A 22,782-nucleotide genomic window follows, 5' to 3' on the forward strand; every position below is an offset into this window, starting at 1 on the left:
TACTAATTGATGAAATTCCAATTTTTGCTACAATTGCATTCAGCATCTGGACTTTACTTTTTTGGGGGGCCACTTTTTTTAGATATTTCTAGTCACTCTGATGGCTCTACCTCCCCCTTGAAAAAAGAGGAGCTGTGTAGAGCCTGAAACCTGATTAAACATTCCCCGGTACTGATAGGATCTTAGTAGTTGGAGCCATCACTAACCTAGAACTGGTTGCAGTCTGCAGGCTTCTCTCCATTATGGATGTAGTGAATGTAAGTAATCCTGAAGTATCCAGTCAAATCCTGAAGTATTTATATGTTGTTTACTGGGCCCTTACTCCTGAAGCAAACTTTTGTTCGAGTAACATAAAGGCTAAGCAGACGCAGACTTGTCAGGATTTACTTCTCTACATAAAAGAGGAATGAAGTAAAACACACTATTCAAACAAACTACATCCTGAAAGCATTTTGAAGAGTTTGACGGTGCAGTAAGATGATCAAAATCATATCATGATTGTAGAACAGAGAGAAAGGCATGAAGAGGCCAATAAAAGGGAGACTATTCCAAAGGCCTGAGAGAATTAGACACATAACTTTCTTAAGCTCCTTTGAAAATCCAAACAAATACATTTTCTGTTGATACTAAAAATGGGCTGGAGTCATACTGGGATAGATATTCACAGAAGAGCATGCTTAAGCTGTGGGTCTGCAAAGAAGAAGAGTTTTGTTGTTTTGTTGTTTTTTTTTTTTTTAAATCTGCAATAATGAGAATATTCCAAGCAATTAAAGAGTAGAGTTGGAGAGGAGGGAGAGCATGAAGAGGAATCAAGGGAGATAGGGTACAGGAGAGATGAAGAAATTAGTATAAATGAGTCCTGAAGGATTTCAAAGGTGGAAAATGCGGCTTTTGTGGGGCCCTGAAATGAATTGGGATCTTCTGACCTGCCTGAGGATGTAAATATTAGTGACTGAGGGAAGGAGGGTATAGCAGAGGTTAGGGCAAGGGTAGGGAAGGGACAATGGGACCCTCTGCAGCACCAGCCTCTCTTTCACTTCACAAAAAGTTTTTTGTAATTCAAATGAAAACAAACCCTCCTTAAGAAAGGGATTTCTCTTTGGAGTGAGAAACACTGCAACATATTTTACTCTTACTTCCCTTTGGTTTCACCTTCCTTCATCAGTCAATGCATGAATGAATTTAGTCTGACCTTTCTTTGTTGTTGAAGAATTCCGGTGTAAACATCAGTTCACTGGATATATAGATAAGTCCAGGATTTTTTTTGAGCTTTCTTTGTAAATTACGTTTTCTGGGAAGTGCTGCTAGATCAATTAATTTATGATGAGTCCCAGAAAACTGACATGCTGAGAATGTCTGTGCACATTAATTTTGCATGTGTCAGCTTGCATTGCCCCCATGTTTGTAGCATCCATGCTGAGACACACAGTCACCAGTTCACTTTTAGAAACGATTCAGTAACACTCATTGCCCTGGAACTTTGTAGTTGTAGATGCTGTGAAACTGGTACAGGCAAGGAGGGTGGTCTAATCTAAACTTGTCACCTAGGCGCTCTCTTGATGGAAAGAGAAAGGCATTTCTAGAGGGCATTTCAGCCTTTCTTCTTAAACATCACTCCTAGAGTGCAGTGACTCATCCTCAGAAGTTGCCTGCCCATTGCTTTCTGTTGTAGGGGGAACCTGTATCACTAACTTAGAGTAGGCTTCAACTTTTAGGTGGGTGCAATTAGATGTGGTGGATCCTAGCACAGTGATTTGTTGGCAGAAACCATTTTGCGATAGACCCACGTCAAGAGAGTCAAAGTAAGTAAAAAACAATTGGAATGTCTCAAGCATCAGTGAAAATCCCAGTGCTGTTCAATGCCAGTATTTTGCAACTGTTTTTCGTTAACTTTGGTGTTATAGACAGTATAACACTCAATGGCAAGAGAGATGTAAGATAAATCAGCCAAGAGTGCTCATAGCTACATGAGCCTTAAAATGCAGGATTGGTTAAGGACAAATCAGCTTGATTTTTGGAAATATCTCAGGCATATAGCTTACATAAGCAGTGACTATTTCTCTCATGTAGTATATAAAGGAATAGTCCATATTATATGTTCAAGCATTTTATTAATATATATGCTTACATAATTTTAAACAGCTGAGGTTTTGAATGCTTCCTTCTATTTCATTTTGTGTTTATCAGGATTCACCATATGTGAGACTAAGAAGTGGGGGAGAGGTTTCGAATTGCCACGATCAGTGCTTACTTAATGTTTATTAAATTATCAGTACCAGTGGAGGTTTTGTAATATGTATTGATATATTTATTGCTTCTATATCTATAAAATTATTAAAAATACCTGTGGAAAGTATGCTTCAGATAAAAAGATCCCTCCCCTGTGATACATCTGGATTTTGCAGCTGAAGCTGCATTTGTTTTCTGATGGTCTTTGCAGTTTCACCTGAGATGGAGTCTACTTTTTTTGCAAATGGTCATGCAGTCTTCTGTGGGAAGAAATGATTCATACTGTAACTTCCATTCTTTTGTGTGTGTGAAATGATTATTATTCAAAATTACAACATTGGAATGAAAAAAGTCTTAAAAGAAGGAAGTGTGGGTGTGGAGGGTGGAGTTGGGGCATATAAGCAAGAAAGACGGTTTCCCTAGGGATATGGGAGTAATAGTTCTAAAGACAGAAATCTTCATATTTGCTTTCAAAAATAGTGAACTGAGTATCGTAGAGCATAGGTGATCAGTATAAGTAGTTCACCTCATTTCATGTCTAACATAGTCCAGGATTATGCAAGGGTTGTATCCTTTGGAAAAGAAGTGTCATTTTAAAAACTGTACAGTAGAGTCTATTTGACCTTCTGCTTGGTGGTAGGCAGTGATGCAAGCTTACAGCTCAGACTGCCTGAACTGTTTGCAAAGAATGTGTTTGATATTCTGTAATGTGCATGACTTCTTTTTTTAATCATCTTGGTTAGCTAATAGTTCCTCTTCAGGGGATAGATCAAAAAATAAATATGTACCAATAAGCTTTGAGGCTTTAAAGCAAATTTGATACACAGGAAGACTGAAATTAGGGCAATAAAAGATATTTCTGATGCTGTTTCCTCTTACTAAACACCTCTGCCTACCAGGCAAATCCCTGTTCAGCTGTTTGCTGATGAATTAATTTGGCTGTAAATCTGAGCTACTTTTTGCAGAGTTGCTCTCTCTCACAGCTGTGGCTCTTTATTGTTTTAAGAGGATCTAGAGAAAAATATTCTTCATAGGTGAAATACTTTGTGCAGGAATTTCAGTATAATGCATTCATCTGATGCTTAAGTTCTTTCTTCCTTTACCAGACACTGATAATTTAAAATGTGCTTTTATAGAAATCTTAATGTAGCAGCCAGTAATTGAGCAATGAGTGAATATGGAATTGCCATTTTACAGTGTAAGAGGTACAGTAATATACTCTTTAACAATAGTAGAGTTGCTTCAGTCTTGCTCCATTTTACATGTGTAATGCTAATGATGTTAAAGGAGTTACTTCTGATTTCTGATATTCTAACTGAAATTTCACAACTGAAAAACCTGAATCAGGCCCAGTATTCTACATGTATATATGCTGGCTTTTGTCCGGAAAGGTGAGAGATATTTGAAAACCAGTTGTCTGAATTTATACAAGAATGACTTCATCTGTCTTTAAAATCCATCTGTCTCTAGGAATGAAGTCACTAGAACTTTGTTAACAGAGCACATTACTGCAGACCACTCTAGAAACAGCAGAACTGAAGTAGGTTCACCTCCAGCTGAAGTGACTTGATTCCCAGTTGGCTGGTAACCCAAAGCTGTGCTAGCATTCAGTGAAAGATCTGCATTCAGGTGTTTACAACATGCTTAAAGGGAAATGCTGAAAAACTTTATTTTCTATGGAAATGCACACTTAGTTGTTATGAAGTGGGGGGAAAAAAAGTTGTGATGGGATTTATTTAGTATAAATAGCCTTGTGCAGTCATTGTTATGTTATTTTGAGATTAATTGCATTGTCTTTCAGACTTCAGTGCAGGTGAGAACTGTAGTTCACATGTAGGATGCAGGATATTTATGTTTCCTGTCATTTGTGTAGAGCCTTAGCTTGTAAACTGCGTATCTGACAGAAAGCAAATGAACATGATCAGGATGACAAGGTTCAAAGCTAACAATTGAGTAACATGAGCAAGGATGCACCTGCTCTTGAAACACAAACTTCAGCAAACATTTGTTTCAAATTGTCTGACTATTTCAGTAGAGCTGTGTTCCCACAGGACTTTCAAGCTGCTTTGCTAAAGGCAATGGAGATTTTTGGTATCTCACTTGTACTGCAATGGAGGCAAAGGCTTATCCAACCGCCGTGTTTAGTGCCAACACTTATTCAATTGACAAAGCAAAAAAGAAATTACGCTTGCAAGTTCTTGTTCAAATCTTTATGACAAGTTGTACTCTCTATTGTCAGAAACAGATTAATGCATAGCTCCTATGCTGTAGTTGCAAGGTGAAGATGCTAGTGATGGTCAAATAATGAAAGTCATTGTCCATGTCACTTCTCCATTTTTTTCACTGTGAGCATTATTTTCTTGGAATAAAGATGTCTTCACTTGCAAGAAGCTTTAAACCATTGATTGCGCAAGTGTAAAGTGATTTATTCATTTTAACACTGAAAATACAAGGCTCGTATAGATCCCTATTCTTCTGAATCAGTCCTGTTCACTGGCAAGTTTAATGGAATTGTCTTACCTGTCTCGTAAGAGCAATATGAAATTTCAGTCACCTGTTCAGAAAATGGGTTTCACAGGGTTATGCTTTCAGACAGTGCTCCTTCTGGATATGGTAGCCAATTGCCTCATTGTTTGTCTGTTTCTGTTCTCCCTTTCATTTCCTTCAGGGTTATACACAGTTTGCCTGCCTTGCTGTTTAATCAGAAGTCTTTTGCTATTTCTGAACATTTGAGGAAGTATCTGCCTTAGACATGAATTTTGAGAAGGGACATGAGCAGACTATCACTGCCTCGTGCCTAGTATTTGCCATGTGTTACGCTACATAGAAGGTGGTAAACATTAATTTTTCCTAATGAAATTAAGGCTACAAGTCAAAGTTCAACAAGGCCCATTTGAAAAGGATTTGAGAGAAATCCCAGTTGCTTCAGTTTGTTTCATGTGAGAACAATTCACAATTAAAAGATTATTTCCTTAAAGTATGCTTCATGCTTTTGTGATTCAGAGGGGCAGCAAAGACACACAGAGCGGCAAGGTTTCATTCCAACAGTGTAAGGATAGTGAACTGAAGAACAAAACACCTTAATGAAAAAGGAGTGGTTAAAATGTCCTTATTTATGCAAATGAACTTTTATACCTAAATTACATTCTAGATTTGTAATGTGTTTCTATTAGTATTTATTGGAAGAAACTTACCCAACGTGACATGGTGCAGAAAGAGAGCATTTCACTCTGCTCATTCTAATTTGTCATAGATTTGCTTGAATCCTGCAAGGCATCTGTATTGCAAGACAAACTGTAAACTGTGTTTATGCATGACATGAGGAGCATCAGACATGGCCTGCTGAGTTTGGAAGCAGCAGACCTCTAGGGCAACAAGTCACAGTGCACAAATAAATATTATGTTGATGCAGCAGCAGAATTTTAAACAAAAACAAATCCTCTGTGGGCTGTTTTCCTAATGATTAACACATACACATGGGAGATGAGACCTTCACAGACCTTTATCAGGAGAATGAACATTTATCAGCCTGGCTTCCCATTTTTTTCCCTGCGTTGTGCCGTGACCTGTTTTTGTTCTGGACCCATGGCCACTATCAGTCCTTCCCTCTTCTGCAGTGCAAGCAGTAGATTCCCATACAGCTCAGGTTGCTCGGAGGCCTGGTCTAGTGTGAGCACAGCAGAACACCATGAATGGCAAGAGAGAAAATGTAGCATCCGTGGGGATAAGAAGGAAATATGTCATGTTATCTGACATCTTCCTACCTCTGTTTTTTGTGAGATTTTTAACCTGTCCTGATTTTGTAATTGGTGTACGACAAGCAGATAGAAGGGAGCAGAGTCTGCTTTTGTTGCCCCTTCACCTCTTTCTTACTCTTCAACAGTGTTTTGCTGATCTGATGTGTGATTGTTGTTTCAGTGTAGTGTGTATCATAAGCTGCTGTCCTTCCCTGAATCCCTCATGGTTCCTAAGTGTACAAAACCAACAGCATACCATGGTAGAGAGTTCTGCTTTGGATTGTGGCTGAGAGGTGATTGTGGTCATTGTGTCCTAGGGTTGATTTTCAGTGTCCCCAAGTCCTAGGAATGTTTTCCAAGAGCTCCCAGCAAAGCTGACTCCTGTGCTTCCATGTATTGCTGGAGGATAGTGAGTTCATTTTTACAGAGATCAAAAGTATTGCAGATGAAGAGGGTTATACTAAGGAATCCCTGAAAGTTCCTCATGGAAAATATCAAGGACTAGACTCCTTGAATTAATATATGAGTTGTGTACAGTGTGTAGAGGTTGGAGCAGCCAGAGAGAGCATTTGCCTCAGTAACTTTTTAGGTGCCCAGAAGAACTTTTACCGCTTCAACTACTTTCTCTTTAATAATAATGTGTTTTGGAATATAAATAAGATATGGGCATGGCAACTTTCCTAATATTCATTAGGACCTCCCTCTCTGTTTTCATCTCTCTCACCACCCTATCTCTGTTTTCATTACCTGTGTCATCTCCTGGCCCAAATACCTGTCTGGTTTTCCAGATAAATCAGTAGCTCTAATAAAAGATCATACCACTCCCGTAGCTATGTTTCCCAAAGAGGGTTGCATACTACTTGCGTAATGGGTCTTTGAGTCTGTGTCATCAGGTGAACAGAGAGATGGTGTTGGTACAGATGAACTTAGAGGCTCACAAAACTGGTAGTTAAAAAAAAATAATAATAATCACTTGAGAATTTTGGAAAATACTGACCTGAATGTATAAACAGCATCTTTGGGAAAGGGGTTGCTTTTTCCAAGCTAGAAGTGGTTCGGAAGGAAAGTGGTGTTGTCATGTGAACACGGCATGCAACATTAGCTCTATGAAGTGCTGTTTAATAGCTTGTGTTTATCATGCTTTTTAATTTGAATGACTGTGTTGCAAAAGATTCTGTTTGCACATGAGAACATATTGGAAACTGGGGAACAAATAGGTCTGCATCCGCTAAGTTTTGATATTTTTGGGGGGATTGCATTTTGGAAAGTAGACTACTAAATTTCTTGGACGAAAATTTCTCGTAACTGTTTCATTATTACTGGAGAGACTGCTGTTCATGCATATCAAGACAAATCGGAGGCTGTAGATTTGACAAACTATCTACAAAGTTGACTGCCTCTTTCTCTTTTATGTCTTTCATCCTTTTTGCTCTCTCCCCATGCCTTTCTTATTTTGTTTGATTTTTCTCTCTCCTTTTCTCCCTTTCTCATGCTCACATTAGATGATCTTTTCAGACAAGCATCGCAGAAAAGCTGTTTTTTAGATTAACACAGACTCTGCTTTTTTATTGAACTAGCCTGTAACGGCTAATGTGATTTGCACTTCTGTTTACCACCTTTCTAATATTAGACCCGCCATACTGGGACTAATACGCAGGTAACTATTAGCCACCAGTGGAGCTGCTAATTGTGTAGATTAATTAATCATTCCAATTGGATTTGTTGTCTCCAAACAGAGATTTGATTAAAGCAAGAAAGGGTCTCTGTCTGGCTTGTCTTTTGAGAATGAGTGACTTTAATATGATGTGCTACTTGTATAAATCAGATGCCTGATTATTAATGCTCAGATATCACACCCAACACTGAAGTGGGAGGGCAACAGCTATTCCTGTCAATCCTCCTGCCATTAGTCATCAGGCTGAACACTTCATCTCAGACAGTTTCCTGACTGTTGCCAAGGTGCTGGGCAGTACATTAACATTGCAGCAGTTCCTGGCCACGTTGTTGGCAAGGGGGACTGGCTGGTTCTTATAAAATGTCTCTTCCGCCGCTGGCACATGTCCTGTCCCTTTAATGCAGGACTCTGTTCTTCAGACTTACTCCACACAACCTGCTCCAAGCTCTCCATATCTAGCTGGAATCTGGCCAGGATCTCCTTCCTGTTTAGCAATACAAGAGAAGCAACATGGTTATAGTTCTTAAAATTTGTTCAAAAGCAGGTCGAGAGTCCACAGCTGAAAACAAATGTAGGGTTGGTGTGCCTCATTAATTAATCTCTGTTTTTATTGGTGCTTGTCCTGTAAAGTGTGAATGGCTGATGAGTGACAGAGAGTCATGGCTAAGCAGAATCAGAGATGTGCCCCTTTTAGTGCTGGAAGTCAGACAGCGGGACATGTTCACTGTCTTCCAACCGAAATACCAGAGGAGAAGGCATATCATAATCTCCTAAGTTTGGTTCAGTGACATTGCTTCTTATCAGGTTGTAAGCTGCTGCCAATCCCAATGGGCAACAGGCAGAAAGAAAAAGCTGAGTGTGCATCAGCTGACATGGGTATTGCTCAGGAGTAGTTCAACTCTTAAAAGCCTTTTATTATCAAGCTGTAACAAAGCTGCTTTGTACCATAAATACAAAGAAATGACCTGCTTCCCCTCTCTGTCTCAGGTGGGTAAGAAAAGTTCCTTTCTTTGTTGTTCACAGCCTCCCCAGGGCTCCCTCCTTTGTGTGGAAGGCAAGTCAGAAACCACTAACAAGAACAGAGAGGAAAGCCCTCTGCCCTTCTGTGCATGGGTCATGTAGCTTATCACAGATTCTGTCCTCACTGCCTTCCTTTCAGTCTCACCTGCGGGTATTTGCATCTCTCTCTGCTGATGCTTGTGGAAGGTAAAATTCCCTGCTGTCAGTTCAGAAGTGCCCTTTAGCCCATAGCTGCTAAAACAGTGGAGACTAGAGGTAGAAATCCCATGCAGTGTGCTTTGTTAAACACTTCCCACTGAATCAGATATGTTGTGGGTATGTTCAGCGCAGATGCAAGTAGGTCCCGATTTCTAGTAGCCAGAGTTATGCTTTGAAGGCTGATACTCTGATCACTGTCCATTTGTGTCTGTCTTGGAGCTTTTTATTGATTTGCCTTTTGAAGCCAAAGTTGTGTAGAGCTGAGGGAAGGGGAAACCTGGCCTAGGTGAAAAGTTGCAGCATTATCTTGCCTTTTTTAACCAAATGAAATACAGTGACCAGGATAACGTATCCCAGGCACTGTCTGGTGATTTTCAGTTCTCTTCCCCATGTATGGAGTCTGTTGAACTCATCTGTACCCCTAGCTCATAGCTCTGACATGCCTCAACCCCGGCAGCATGAATGTCCTTTTGTCATTCTTTGCAGTCCTTTTTGCTGACATACATCTTGATGTGCATCAGGCACATTGCCTCCTGAAGTCAAAAAAGCCACATCTTAGAGGGGAAATCTTCAAAGAACAAAACCAAACAGACCTTTGCTGTAGTCTATCAGTGGTAACAGGTAATTAAGTCTAAAAGTTTCAATAGAGGGAAGACATTTATTGCCAGGCAAAGCTCAACAACATTGTAGGAAATGTCTTTTGTGTTGCCCTGAATGCAGCCCTGAGTCTAAGAACTGTGGTGGTGATTTGGTAAATGTTTACATTCTTTCAGTCTTAAAGGTAATCAGCTGCACTGTGTTGATGGGAACCTAGAGGATGTGAAAGAGTGAAATCAAACTGTATCAAGCTGTTTGAACATAATTGTTTTAATCTCTGCAGGCATTTCTTCACCGAATCCGCCAGAATGCTGTGGACAAAGCCGAGAAGTACATAACAGAAGAGAATGTTAAGGTATTTCTTCTATCTTCTTCATTTTCTTGGTTGGGAAAATCATATGTAATGAAAGACTAGGTTCACGGATATAAATATCAAATATCCTTCTGTCATATTGATAGTTATTATTAAACTGGCTCTCTAAGGAAAAGAGGCTCATGGTGACAGTTTATCTGTCAATCTGTTGGCCCATTTGTATAGCTGTCATCTTCCAGCATTTTTTCATCCCACCAGCTGATTTCAGTAAAATTTGACAACAGTGTAGTGTTGTCAGAGATACTAACTTTTGGCAGGATTTGTGAAATGGTGGGTAGAGGACAGAGACGCCTTTTCAGTGTCTTTGAGAGGAAAGGCAGGGAATGCACAGCCCTTGTCTATTTTGCTTGGCAGTATTCACTTAGCCATTTTGCATCTGCTGTATTTTACAAATCTAGAATGGATAGGGCTTCTGAGAAGGAGTCAGGAATATCCCTTTGTATTCTAGTGGGAAGAATGTGGTTTCTTGTGGGAGGACTAAGTAATGCGAGACCCTTGCACGAAGAGGTTCCTGAATGAATTTTGCAATGGAAAGAAATAAGGGACATAGAACACATTGCTGTGAGGTACTGGCTGCTCTAGTGCCTATGGTCACAGGAGACCTTGTTGTTCGTTATTTTCATACAAGCAACACTTTTTTGTAGTAATTTGGCTTAAAAAACTCTCCTTGTACACATACGCATGTGAAACCAAAGCCCTCGTAGTACACATATGCAAGTGCACCTGATGATCACTGGGAGAGTGCAGTTTGTTTGCTGTTAGAGGCTTACTTATTGGGCTTGTGTTTGATCCTGTAGCTCCTAAATCAGGGCATAGCAATAATAGGTATATCACACCAGCCAGGGCTACTGCAGCTGGCATGTGTTTCCCCAAGGCTGGTTTCTCCATTTTACATACTAGTGTATCTGAATGAAGACATCCTAGCAGGGCTCTAGTCCTTGTTTTTGCTATTCATTCTAGAGGTTAGCAATACTGTAGTACTGACTGACTGGCATCAGAAGGGGCTGGTAGCAAGATGGCTTGGCAGCTTTATGGAGCTAAGCTTCTTGCTGTCTTCAAGTTTGGAGGTCCGTGCTCCCCCAGAACTCACCATCTAGAGTGTGAAGTAAGTTTGGGGGTGGCTGAACAAAGACTGGACGAGTAATTAGTGATAATAGAGCTCATGTGCAGAGAAGCATGCAAAGAGTAAGTTCTGTGAGAAATAAACCTATACAACTATTTGCCAATTTGATGAACAGCTGCAGATGTTGATAAAAGGTATTATCATATCGTTATTTGTGTATCATAAAAATCAATATTAATTATGACTGCCACATAATCAGATGCAGTGCCCAGAAAGCCTGTGCAAAAGAATCTCTATTTTCTCTGCTGATTTAAATGTATTTATATTTGAAGTTTCATCACACTCCCCTGGGAAAGATCACTTCATTTTTGTGTCATTCTTGAAGTGCCTGGGGGGTCTTTTTGTAGGCCACTCAGAGACCTCATTTATTCTTAATATTACAATACCCAACTTTCAATAACAGCGTTTATCTCCCATAGTAAAGGGCCTATGCCTATTGCTGGTGAAACAGAATCACAAAAGCAGTTTTCCTGATCAGAGTCAATATTATCTCCCCGTCCTACCCCCCTTCCCCCCCTACCTCAAGTAATTTCATTGTCTTTCCTGCAGTTCAAAGATATTTGTTGTTTCTTTCCCTTTTCTTTCTCCTTCCTTGCTGGTAGAGGCAGGACAAGCAAGGTGGTGTTGGGACTAGTGATAACTCTGCCTACTAATATTGTGTATCTTGAGTCACCAGAGAGCTGTGAGGTGGCTGGCAGCAGCAAACATGGTAGCAGAGCCTGCATAAATAGTTTGGCAGCTTATGTAAGAAGACAACGACTGTCTTTTCCTCTCTTCATGCAGCAGAAATGTTTAGGGGAAATTACAGGGTACTCTGGCAATCAGTCACCTCTGAGCAAAAGCAGAAAGTACTTTTTAGGATAATCTGGGTTATTGCTCCCAGTATTATTTTTGCAGGTTTCTCCTACAGCTGGCAATAAGCACTGGAGATTTCAGTAATCTTTGGCCACTGTATCCCCTTTCAGAAAGGCCACATTGAGTCCCCGTGCCAGGACCAGATTTTACAAGTACTCCAGTAACTAACAGCTGCAGCAACATCACAAAAAAATGTTTTTAGTTTTATTTGCTGCCTCTTGTGGGAGTAACTCTATTGATACGTTAGTATTATGCTACATTCACAACAGGGTGCTGATGTAGTTTCAGTGATACAGTATATTGAAGAAAGTACAACTTGAGGGCATACGCAAGCTGCCAGACATAGATCCTCGCATTAGGCTTATGAATGGTACTGTGCATTAGATACAGAAACGTATGCATTCAGGGTCTCTCTGCTGCCTTGATTTTCAAGTGACTCTTCTTATCTGCAAATTCTGCTGCAAGCAGAGCTCTGCTGATCACCACAGTATTCATTAGATTACACAGATATTCCTTGGATCAAAAAATACCCCCCAAAGACTGCTCCTGAAGGATAAAATCATCCCTGACAGATGTTTTCCTCTTCCTTGTTAATCCCCTTTTGGCACAGCTTCTGGCAAAGCCATGCAGACAGGGGTTACCGTGTCATCTCATCAGTTTCAGCCATGTGACAGAACCATTGTACGCTTTGCTTGAATTTGCACTGGAAGGTTTCTGGAAGCAATCAGATGGTCCTAGCTCCCTGTCCTTTATTTGCATTCAGAGCCCATCAGTGCAAACCCAGTGTGTTGGAATCTTTCAGTTTATTTAGAGCTGGAAAGGAGCTATGAGGCACAAGTATGCATTAATGATGGTGCATACTACCATTTCTCAGTATTCCTGAAGTGGAGAGGGAGAGCAAAGACAAGGAGGATGCAACAGGCTCTGCTCTGCACGTGCAGGCAGCTGACAGGAGAAGTTTGACAGAAATAGTGTGCCCATACTTGAATAACAGAAGGTATAGAGTTGAACCTGGGTACATGCAGAGAGAAAAGCTCCTTGAATTCCTGGTCTTCCCTGCAAAATCAGAGAGAAACTGGTTTTAAACCAGAAATTGAGGTTTTGTTCCTTTCTTTAATGATTACACTTAATTTACAGCTTATTGTTTTTCTGAATTACTGCCACATCACTACCCACCAGGCTGAATCAGTGTCACACCTGGTGAAAAAATACTACTGCATAAAGCTGAAAAGCTTAGTATTACCATAAGGTATTTTGGGAAATGTTGGAAGATGTTAGGCTCAATCACTTCCCACATGGAATGCCAGGAAGGTGAAGGCTGGCTCTGTCAGTTCTGGAGTTCAAAGGAGTGTCACCCACTCACAGTGCAAGACCTGGGAGGATTCTTCCAGTGTGAAAACTGGTTTGACATGTGAATGCTGGTTTGACTGCACTGCAGATCTTCTCTTTACAAGTGGCATAGTTAAAGCAAAGTGATAGAAAATGTTGTCTGCAATATGTATGTCAGCTGCGAACTCCAGGATTTATTCTGCTCATTCAGGCTTCCTCCAGTGGCTGTCAATACTGATGGTTCTGTCACCATGCATCAGGGCTTCTCCCACTGTGTAGACAGTATTCCATCTCCTATCTGGATATTCACACCTTTGTCTCATATGAAGATGATTAAGACTTACAAAGCTTGGGTATTTATAGCAGCTCTTACCCTGACAGTTTATTCCTCCTAGCACATGTATATTTGAATCATGAGGGAAGATCTAGGTGTGAGATTGCACAGTTACCTTCTAATATGTGTCTAAACTAGGGGCCTCTACCCTGTTACACATGCCTTTTAGAACCACTCAGATGAGTGAAAGGGACCTCTAAAATGCTGCTTTTGTGTTTTGCAAGCATTTTACGCTATTTTGTACTCCTGTCAGTGAAAAGCTAGATTCCACGTGGCAGAGATTTGGTCTCTTACTTACAGGGGCATCTTGAACGTATCTTGTGATACGTTCAAGTCCCTTTCTTCCAGAAAGTGGTTTCTAATGCATGGGAAGGAAAGGTAAATGACTTCCTGCTTCTGTCTCCTGCAAAGTGAGTTTGGTCCTTGTGATTCCAGTTACCTGGCTGATCTCATGGAATCTTCTCTAGATTGAAAGAGGTTGCTCACATTTGTCATTCTTAGATATCTGGAAAGATAACCTTCATCTACAGCAGGTACTTCAGTAGCCATATAGATTTTTGTAGGGGGCCAGGAAAGGGGCATGTGCAGTGTAAATAATTCTGAGTCCCTGTGCTTTAGATCCTATCGCAGCAAATCTAGAGCCACAGTATTTTGGTGCTACTACTTTAACAAAACACTCTCAGATTTATTAACAGCTAGCAATGTCTTTCTTTTTATATTTCAGATCTTATTTTCTAACATTGAAGACATTCTTGGTGTTCACAAGGAGTTCCTGGCTGCCCTGGAATTTTGTTTACAACCAGAACCTCAGTCTCAGCATGAACTGGGAAATGTTTTCTTAAAATTTGTAAGTACAATGACTTAACGCTATCTGAAAATGCAGTTTCCTGTCATAAGCTCCCATGCCCCTTAGCTAGCCCTAATCTCTAAGGCTTGTGGCAATAGTATGACAATATGTGTCTTGTATGAAAATTGTAGGTAGGGTGGGAAAAAATTTGTGAATGAGGTTAGAACAATGGAAACCACATCAAACTCAGCTAAACAATGAGGTATTTTTAGAAACTCTTCCTTTTCCTATTGAATTTTTTTTCCTTTTTTTTCCTCACCTAGCTGATCAAATTTTACAGCCGAGAATTTGTCTGCTTTCGTTCCAAATGTTTCAAAAAAGTAGCACAATTTCAAGTAAATGAATAATTTTTGTCTGTGTTTTAAAATTTAGAAAAATTGAAACCCACAAAGGATGATACATCATTTATAGTAGTTAGTGTCTGCATACATTTATCCTTCAGTAAATGAAAGGTAGTGTGAGATGGCTTATCTTCCTGAAATGCAGCAGAAGTTACAATGCACAGCCTTTTACCATGGACTAAATGAGCACCTGCATTCTGTAGCTCAAAAGTAAAGAAAATATGGCTTTTGGACTCATAATACTAGTTCAAGAATGCCAGAGATACAAAATGTGAAGTAGTTATATGATGCAAATTCACTTTGCCAGTTCTAGGTTGTTTAGAAGAATTTGATGACTACTTCTGTGTCATCTGACTTCATGCCTGATAGCTGTATTATTTGTTCTCTTACTACATCTGTGATATGATCATGTATGCCAGCCTGATCCAGTTAGATTGGTATGGCTAGGTGATCAGGAAAGCACAGACCCATAATAAGGATTGTGCAATTGCAGCTTATGATCTTATCATTTCTTCTGTCATTGTAATTTGTTTCTTATACCGTGAAACATTTTTGGTTTTAACTTGACCTGATTTTCAATCACGTATGTGTGCCATCCTCTAACTAATATGTATGTATAGCATACTGTATATGCAAGATCAGTTATTATATACACCCAGTTACAAGCTGGACTCATTTAAATGCAAAGTTACCTAATTTACACGTATAATAATTTGAAGTTGCACATTTTTTTCACTTGGAGCAGCCCTCCTGAAATGTATGAAAATTAAAAAGCATATACATAATAGCCATTTCTTCAAGTTCTTATTAACTGCATTAAGCCACAGGCCAACTTCCTATCAAAATATATTCTATTATGCTTTCATAATAAAAATTCACGCTTTCACAGTTCATCAGGTTCGAGTGAACAGCAATTATACAACCATTCATTACAGAGCTTTACCAAATACCATGCCCCCCTCCCCACCCTGTTTAATTTTTATTTATGCAGTGACAATTATTAAAATAGTGTTGGAAAGTGTTATGTTGAGCCCATGCCCAAAAACTGTATCAGATGTGAGGACTGTGTCAGCTGCTGAGAAGCAGACTGGTGAACTTAGTTAAAGCGTTGAATACCCACTAAAATCATTCCCTACCAATAAGATACATGAGCATTCATTAGCGAGGCTATTGACGTTAGAGAGTTTTTGAGTGATGCTGTCAAATTGTCCACTGTGTTTGAGTGCCACTGAATAACCAGAAATGTTAGCATCCTGTCATTTGGTTGAATTCAGGCTTGATATATGTAGTCATTGGTAGTGTTTTCTTGTATATGTACATAGATTTTGTAACTTTTTTGCTGTTAAATTTAAAAATTGTGTTTATTTATCAAACATGCAACAATACAGGAATTGTGTAATGCATAGGGATGAGTGCTGGTGAGAAATTGTCTTCTGATAGAGGCAGTTTGACTGAGATCAGCTTACGTTGCTGTCTGTGGAGCGCATTGCAAATAATGTGTACATCAACTGTTTCGTGATCCCCTAGGGAAGAAACAGCTTATGCAGAAGGAAGTAAAACATATGTTCAAATCGGGATATATAGAAAAAGCTGGTGTCTTCAATAATTACCTTAAGGAAATGTAGGAATACCCTTAGGAGCATTGTGGTACCTCAAGTCTGAGTAAGGAACAGGCAAGAGAAGGTTATCAAGAGAGGAGAAGATAATTGGTCCTTGCATGCAGATTGTGCTGAGGTTTTTGAAGACAAGCTTCACTGTGGGTATTTGGGACTAAGGGAGGTGGGATTTGTGCCCTGTCACAATAAAGGCTTCCACAGCGAGTTTCCAGCAAGTGACAGGGAAACACCAGTGGCAACTGTGGTTCAGAGTCTTTGGTTCCTTTCTGCTCAGGCTTCCAAAGCTCAATTTCCCTAATTGGGACTGTTCTGATGAAGCAGAGGCATTAGTAAAAGCCTGTGTGCCTCAGAAACAGTACTCCTGAAGTTGTTTCTATGGTGTTGAAACGAGGGGTTTTTTTTAAATGTTGTATAGCATTTTGCCACCACAAGAAGCCCTTGCAGCACACTTGAGGTTTATTGGAGAAAAAGGCAGCCTTTCTCTTCCAGTGATGCGTTCCTGCAAAATGGCTAAAGAGTTTTTTTCAGAATGCATGTTATTAGCCAGTTTACCCAGGGAAAATATGGGGACCGTGTGTCTTTGGTCTTTCATTTTGGGTAAGATTCTCTTGTTGTTGCAATGTGCTTAGAAGAAGTGCTAGGCAGACCACCCTTAGTGCTGCTTTTTTGTTACTATCAAATCCCGGTGTATCCTCAGGGGAGTTTGCAGTGAGGAAGTCACGTGAGGCCTGTGAATCTTGAAGGTACCAGTGTATCTTCTATCATGATCGCCTGGCAAGGTCATTCTTAGTCGTGATTATGAACCCGGTCATTGTCAGCAGCCAGATGTTCGCACAGCTGCTTTTCTACAGAAACTCAATGTTAAAGATGCTAATAAATTTGTTGAATCGCTTGAGAATTCTTGAAGCACTGTTTTTTCCAGACACTGCATTTCTTAGTGGTTCATGTTTTCTGTACGTTTCCTTGTATCATATATCTTTGATAGCAGTCCCCAGATTCCCCGTTAGAAGTTCTACCAGACTGCAGTGTTCGAGTCCTGTGCATGAGATCTATGTATCCTAAATTTTCTTTAATCTACATAGGCCTGACTTGTTTCCTGGTTTACCTTGGCCTAGAAGAGCCTCGCTCAACAATAGTCCCTCCCACTGATCTTCAGAAACAGGACACTGTTTTTAGTTATGAGCCTCTAGGATCAGATTTGATCCATTTATAATAATGCTAAGATGTTCTCACTCCCCTTGATCTCCAGATTAGAAGATCTTGAGTAACATCTGAAGCAAGCAAGCAGATTTTGCAAGGGTTCCAAAAGAACAATCATTACACATTGAATTTTTGAAGTATTTTAACAGACGATGGAATGTACTTGCTCTGATATTTGGGTGCGAAAAATTGTTTTACTTCAGAAGATGGACATCATTTGCCCTAGTGTACTCCATTTGATCAGGTGATCATGAGAAGTTCATTGTCTGATGCTAGGTGCTAGAATTTTTCTGGAGTTGTAGTTTAGTGTGACTATAACAGACAGTGAAGAACATACTTAAACATTCATTCAAAATCTGAATTGAAAAATGCAGCCTTAAACAATATGGTGTGTAGAACAAGTTTTTAACATCAAAGAGAGCATATACACCAAACTTGGAATAATCACATCTCATCAGCATAGGCTCTTTTGTGCAGGTCACAAAAATGTATGACTGTCTGCAGAGCAGAAGGGCAGAAAATTGGCAGGTGCTTCATTTCTGTTATCGTCATGTTGCTAGAAGTCAAGTAATAACTAGAAACTTGTTCAAAGAACACGTGTTTTCTTCTCATTTTTAGGAGCACTGTTGCATGAATGAGCAGTTTTTACTGTCAAAGTCATCAGGGGTCGTCTTTTGTTAAGAATCGTATCTTCTGTTTAGGTTTTTATGTTGACAAAACTGGTTTCAGCCTGCTTTGAAACAAGAAAATGCCATGTCTTGTTAAAAATATGTCCAAATAAAATTGTTACAATTTTCCAAACGTCTTGCTTTTTCTAGTCAAAACTGTTTTCAAATCTGTGCTAATTTGTGGGCAGTTCTAATGGACCCAAAATAACATATTTGGAGAATAAATTGTTGGTTAAAGATTTATTTTAACCAAACTAAGAACAGTATAGACTTACTCCTGTTACCAAAATCAGAAGGTTTAGCTGTGTATCCAGTAGATTTGCTGAGTAAGAAGGTGCTATTTTTATGTGGTCACATCTCTGACCATAATTACGCGTCAATATAGAGTAACTGCAGGCTCAGAATTACTGAGCTAACATCTGTAATTATGTAACTGATAATTTCCTCATCAGGGGATGGGAGAGTACAGGACTGAATGTCACCCAGAGAGGAAATTAAACACTTAAGACACTGAGTAATTTAAAGCATAGTTCTCATATTTGTGGGTCTCATGCATGAAGGACAGCTGGGAAAGACTTGATGAAAGCACTCTGGTGTGTGTATAATTATTGTACTGACTTGAGCTTTAGCAAAGGGATTTTGTCATGATCTAAATACAACCTCCCAAAACTCTAGGCACTCAAAGCTGCAGTGAGAAACCTGAGCGATGACATTTTGTGTGCATTGATGTAACGGATGCTGTTGTGTTAATGGTTACTATTTTTAGTTTCAAGTATGCTGCTTGTGTGCATCCAGGGAGTTGAGGAGAGGTGAGAGGAGGAAATGCAGGAGAAACTTGTATATCTGTCTTCTTGTTCTGTAACTCTCCAGTTTTTATGGTTGAAAACAATCCTGTGCCTTTCAAATGCCTCTTCTATTGTGCTATGGACCCAGCCCTGCCTTTTCCTGCATCTGGTGGTCAGAAGCCTTTGTTTCTTTTCAGCTTCCCAGTATTAAACTCGAGTACTAATATGAACAGCTGTAGATGAAGGATAAAAGTCTTGAACATCTGCATTCCAGCTCTTTGCACCATATTCTTTGTGGCTGATGCTTTATTTGCTTTGTACCATTGTTGTTGTGTTTGGACATATATCTATTTATTCCTAAATCTTCCTTTGGAAGTACAAGAAGGGAAAAAATTCCATCAGATTAGTGATAAACCAAACCCAAAAGCATTTTACAGTCTTTGACCATGTACATCTACCCACGGAGCATCTAACCAGTATGTCAAATTCTTCTAAACTAATATTAATGCAATTTATTTTCCATGTGACAATAGCAAAGGGAATACCCAGTAAGTGCAGCTGTATTCCCATGGATTCATGTTACTTAACCCTTTCTGTTGGCAGTAGATTTTTGTTTGGATCACTAAGAGCTGTCTTAAAAGTAGCTAGATGTTGCAGATACCTTCAGCTAACACAGGAAGCTCTACATCTCTGAAGAGTGCTAGGAGTCCAATCAAAGCTCAAAAAAAATTCACTTCCAAGTTCTGGTGAGATTAAAAGGTTCAGGTAGAATGTTTTCAGCCCAGGATCCTAAATAGAAAATTAATGGTGCGAATGCCACAACAAACTCTGGAGGGCATTGTCTACAGGCATGTTGCCCTGAGATGCCAGCTCTGGAAGTCCTCGCATATTACCCCTGGCAGAGTGCTATGCTCATGCATCTAAATTACTTTTGAGATGCAAAGTAGCTTGTCTGAGTACCTCTGCATGACACTGCATTGTGGCATAGTAGCAGACCTGAACCAGGAAAGAAACTACTGTTGTGAGAAACACCCAAAAAAAGGTGGGACTTTTTTTGCTTCTAAATCATTTAACCGAAGAGTCTCTTGACCCTCCCTTTTATTCCATTGAATGCAATACTGAAATCGCGTATCATGGCTGCGGAAAGTTCAGCCCTACCCAGCAGCCTTGAAAGGATCAACTCGCTCCTTGCCTGATCTGCTCAGACATGGAAACATTCACAAGAGAAGCAGTAACAACATTTCAGTGTTTCCAGATACCTGGTGTTTGCAATGGGTGCAGCATCTCCATTTGTTTTAGTTAGAAAAAAAAGTTACTTGATTCTGGAGATCAGTAAAGCAGAACTTGGTGCTGCCAGCTGACCCTTGTTTCTTAACAGGGAATTTCATTCCACTGCATGTGCTGGTGGGTGTGACATGTTCCAGTGTAAGTACCTCAATCTAGTTATGAAGCTACCTTTCCCTTCCTGTAATTTCTGTAGTATGTTGGGGTTTTTGTGTGTATTTGATTAATTTCTTGCATTGAGGGAAATTGTTACGGACAGCTGGCTCACTGTTTAGTGTTGCATTGAAATAGTGAAGTCTACTGTTTGTTTCAGAACACAAAATGAGCCAGCCAACTTACTAGGGGTTCCCTCTCAGCCCTGAAAGGCAGGGGATTTCCAGCTGGTTGCTGTGTGTTATAGTTCCCCTCCACAACTCTGACCTTCTTCCAGGCCTTGGTTCTTCCCAGCCACCTCTGCTTCTTCCTCCCGAGGCTGTGGTCAGCACAGCTCAGAAATGTCAGCGCCCTTGCTCCTGGCTTTACTCTGCTCCTGGCTAGTTTGCTGGAATATCCTGACAACATGTCAAGTATCTTGGAGATAGCAAGATCCATTCTTTAGCAAAGAATATATTTTTTTGGTGATGCGTTAAGAGGAAAAGTGCTGGAAGTCTCTGCTCAGAAGGCTGATGTTAACTTAAAACACAGTAAGTTAGAAATTAGTGGAACACCTGTATACATTATTCACATTAGAGGAATGTCACGCGCTTCATGTAGACTAGAACCCTAATGCCACTCTGAGTGCATGCCCCTTTTTAAAGAACTTGGTATCAGACTGAGACAAAATAGTCACTCCAGTTTTGTCTGAGTCAATAAGTTACTATGTTTTTCCTTGCAGAAAGACAAATTCTTTGTGTACGAGGAGTACTGTAGCAACCACGAGAAAGCACTCAGACTGCTGATGGAATTGAACAAGATCCCAACAGTGAGAACATTCCTTCTGGTAAGCACCTTCTCTAGCACTCTTGACTTAATGATCTGACTTTGCACTGTACTCATAATAACCCTTTGGTATCCCAGGAATGCCGGGCATTTTGCAGACATTATCCATTCCAGGTATGCTGCACTCAGGATGGATAGGTATTGAAATCACTGATGAGTTCAGGTACAGAACTATGTCTGTGTATGGTCTACTATCCTCTGGTATGAGTGATTTCAGTGGAAACAGGGAAGATTATTATTTATTTTTTTTTAAGTAGCAAGAGGAAATTAGAGCAAAGATTGTGAAAGGAGTAATGCAATAAGTCAGTGCTGGGTCTGTGACTAGTTCCCAGTGGATCTGATTCCCTGCTCAGTTCTCTGACCAATTCACCATCTGCAGACCCACCAGAAAAATATGGCCTGCTTCTGACGTCCTTTTCCCCATGAGTCCAGTTGTGGGCAAGAAATGTAGTCTGGATGAATTGTTTTGACTGCATGACTGCTGCTTGTATCAAAAATGACCTAACTCCCTATCCGACCCATGATGTATTAGAATCTGTGTTGGGAGGGACTGTGATATACAGCCTTCAAATGCTTCTCATAGAGGCTGGGCTTCGGAGGAGACACAACCAGTAGACAGTGCCTTCTGCCCAGCATTCCTTATTTTTCTTTCTTTTCATGGATGTTTCTCCTCCTAGCCTTCACCCCAGTTCTGCTTGATGTTAGAATATCTTGTTTTCCTAGCCATGGATGTATGGCATTTGGAATGGGGTTGGCATGTAGGTGAGGGACTAAATCAGCTCGCTAGTTTTTTTCCTTAGTAAATGCTATGAGACAAAAGAAAGGCTGTCTTTTTGCTAAGAACCTACTCTTCTTTCTGCTCTTTCCCAATATAGTATGGCAAAAGAAAACTTCTGCATAATTGTCTGTCACAAGCAGGGTCAGAGCATTCTTTTAGCCACAAAATATAGGCCTCAGAGGGAGCAGCAGGGACAAGCACTCATGCTGTTGGGTAGTCAGAATCTTTGTCATGTCTGAGTTTTAATGAACCTTGTTAAACCATTGGTTTGAGTCACCAAATGACCCTTTCCTTGTTTGTGAGTTCCTCTGGGTGCTTCTGTTGAGGGAATCTAATGGGAAAGAGGAGAGACAAAATTGCATGTAAACACCATCCTTCCCAACATTCAGAGGGTTCTGCACTTCAATTGGATTGGCAACAGCCTCATCTCCGTGTTACCGGCAGCAGCTGGCAAACTGATGGCGAGGCACATAAAAGATGTCACACGGTCTGCTGTGGCTTGCTTTAGCACCTGAATCCAAGAGACTCTTAAAATAGCAGTAAATACAGGAGGAGAGGTTACACTGAAGTGTCTGCTTTGCTGTGGTTGCTGTAATTTCTTCCAGGTCTCCTTTATCTTCTCCACTGCCTCCTAACACCAATGCTATAATGCCACCATGGAGAGAAAGCTGCATTCAAATACAAAGCTGTGCTTGTGAGGATAGATTTGGACCAATTGCCCTCTCACAGCTGCTGAAATACAGAATGTGGGAATGTGTTTGAAGAATCAGTAAGTGTTAAAGGGCAGTTCTGAGCCCAGAGCTAGAGAGAGGGCT

The 22,782-nt window shown here is 40.2% G+C and overlaps 1 protein-coding gene across 2 annotated transcripts in view; it reads left to right on the forward strand.

Annotated features, from left to right (window-relative positions):
* The window catches only part of PREX1 (phosphatidylinositol-3,4,5-trisphosphate dependent Rac exchange factor 1), a 170,268-nt gene that overhangs the window by 55,894 nt on the left and 91,592 nt on the right, over window positions 1–22,782 (forward strand). For both annotated transcript variants that reach the window (XM_040608692.1, XM_040608693.1), the window contains exons 2-4: window positions 9,740–9,811; window positions 14,195–14,317; window positions 21,086–21,190. In XM_040608692.1, coding sequence (XP_040464626.1) covers window positions 9,740–9,811; window positions 14,195–14,317; window positions 21,086–21,190 — 300 coding nt within the window. The remainder of the gene's footprint in view (window positions 1–9,739; window positions 9,812–14,194; window positions 14,318–21,085; window positions 21,191–22,782) is intronic.

The sequence above is a fragment of the Falco naumanni genome, chromosome 10 (assembly GCF_017639655.2).
Source record: "Falco naumanni isolate bFalNau1 chromosome 10, bFalNau1.pat, whole genome shotgun sequence".
In the NCBI taxonomy this organism is placed as follows: Eukaryota; Metazoa; Chordata; class Aves; order Falconiformes; family Falconidae; genus Falco; species Falco naumanni.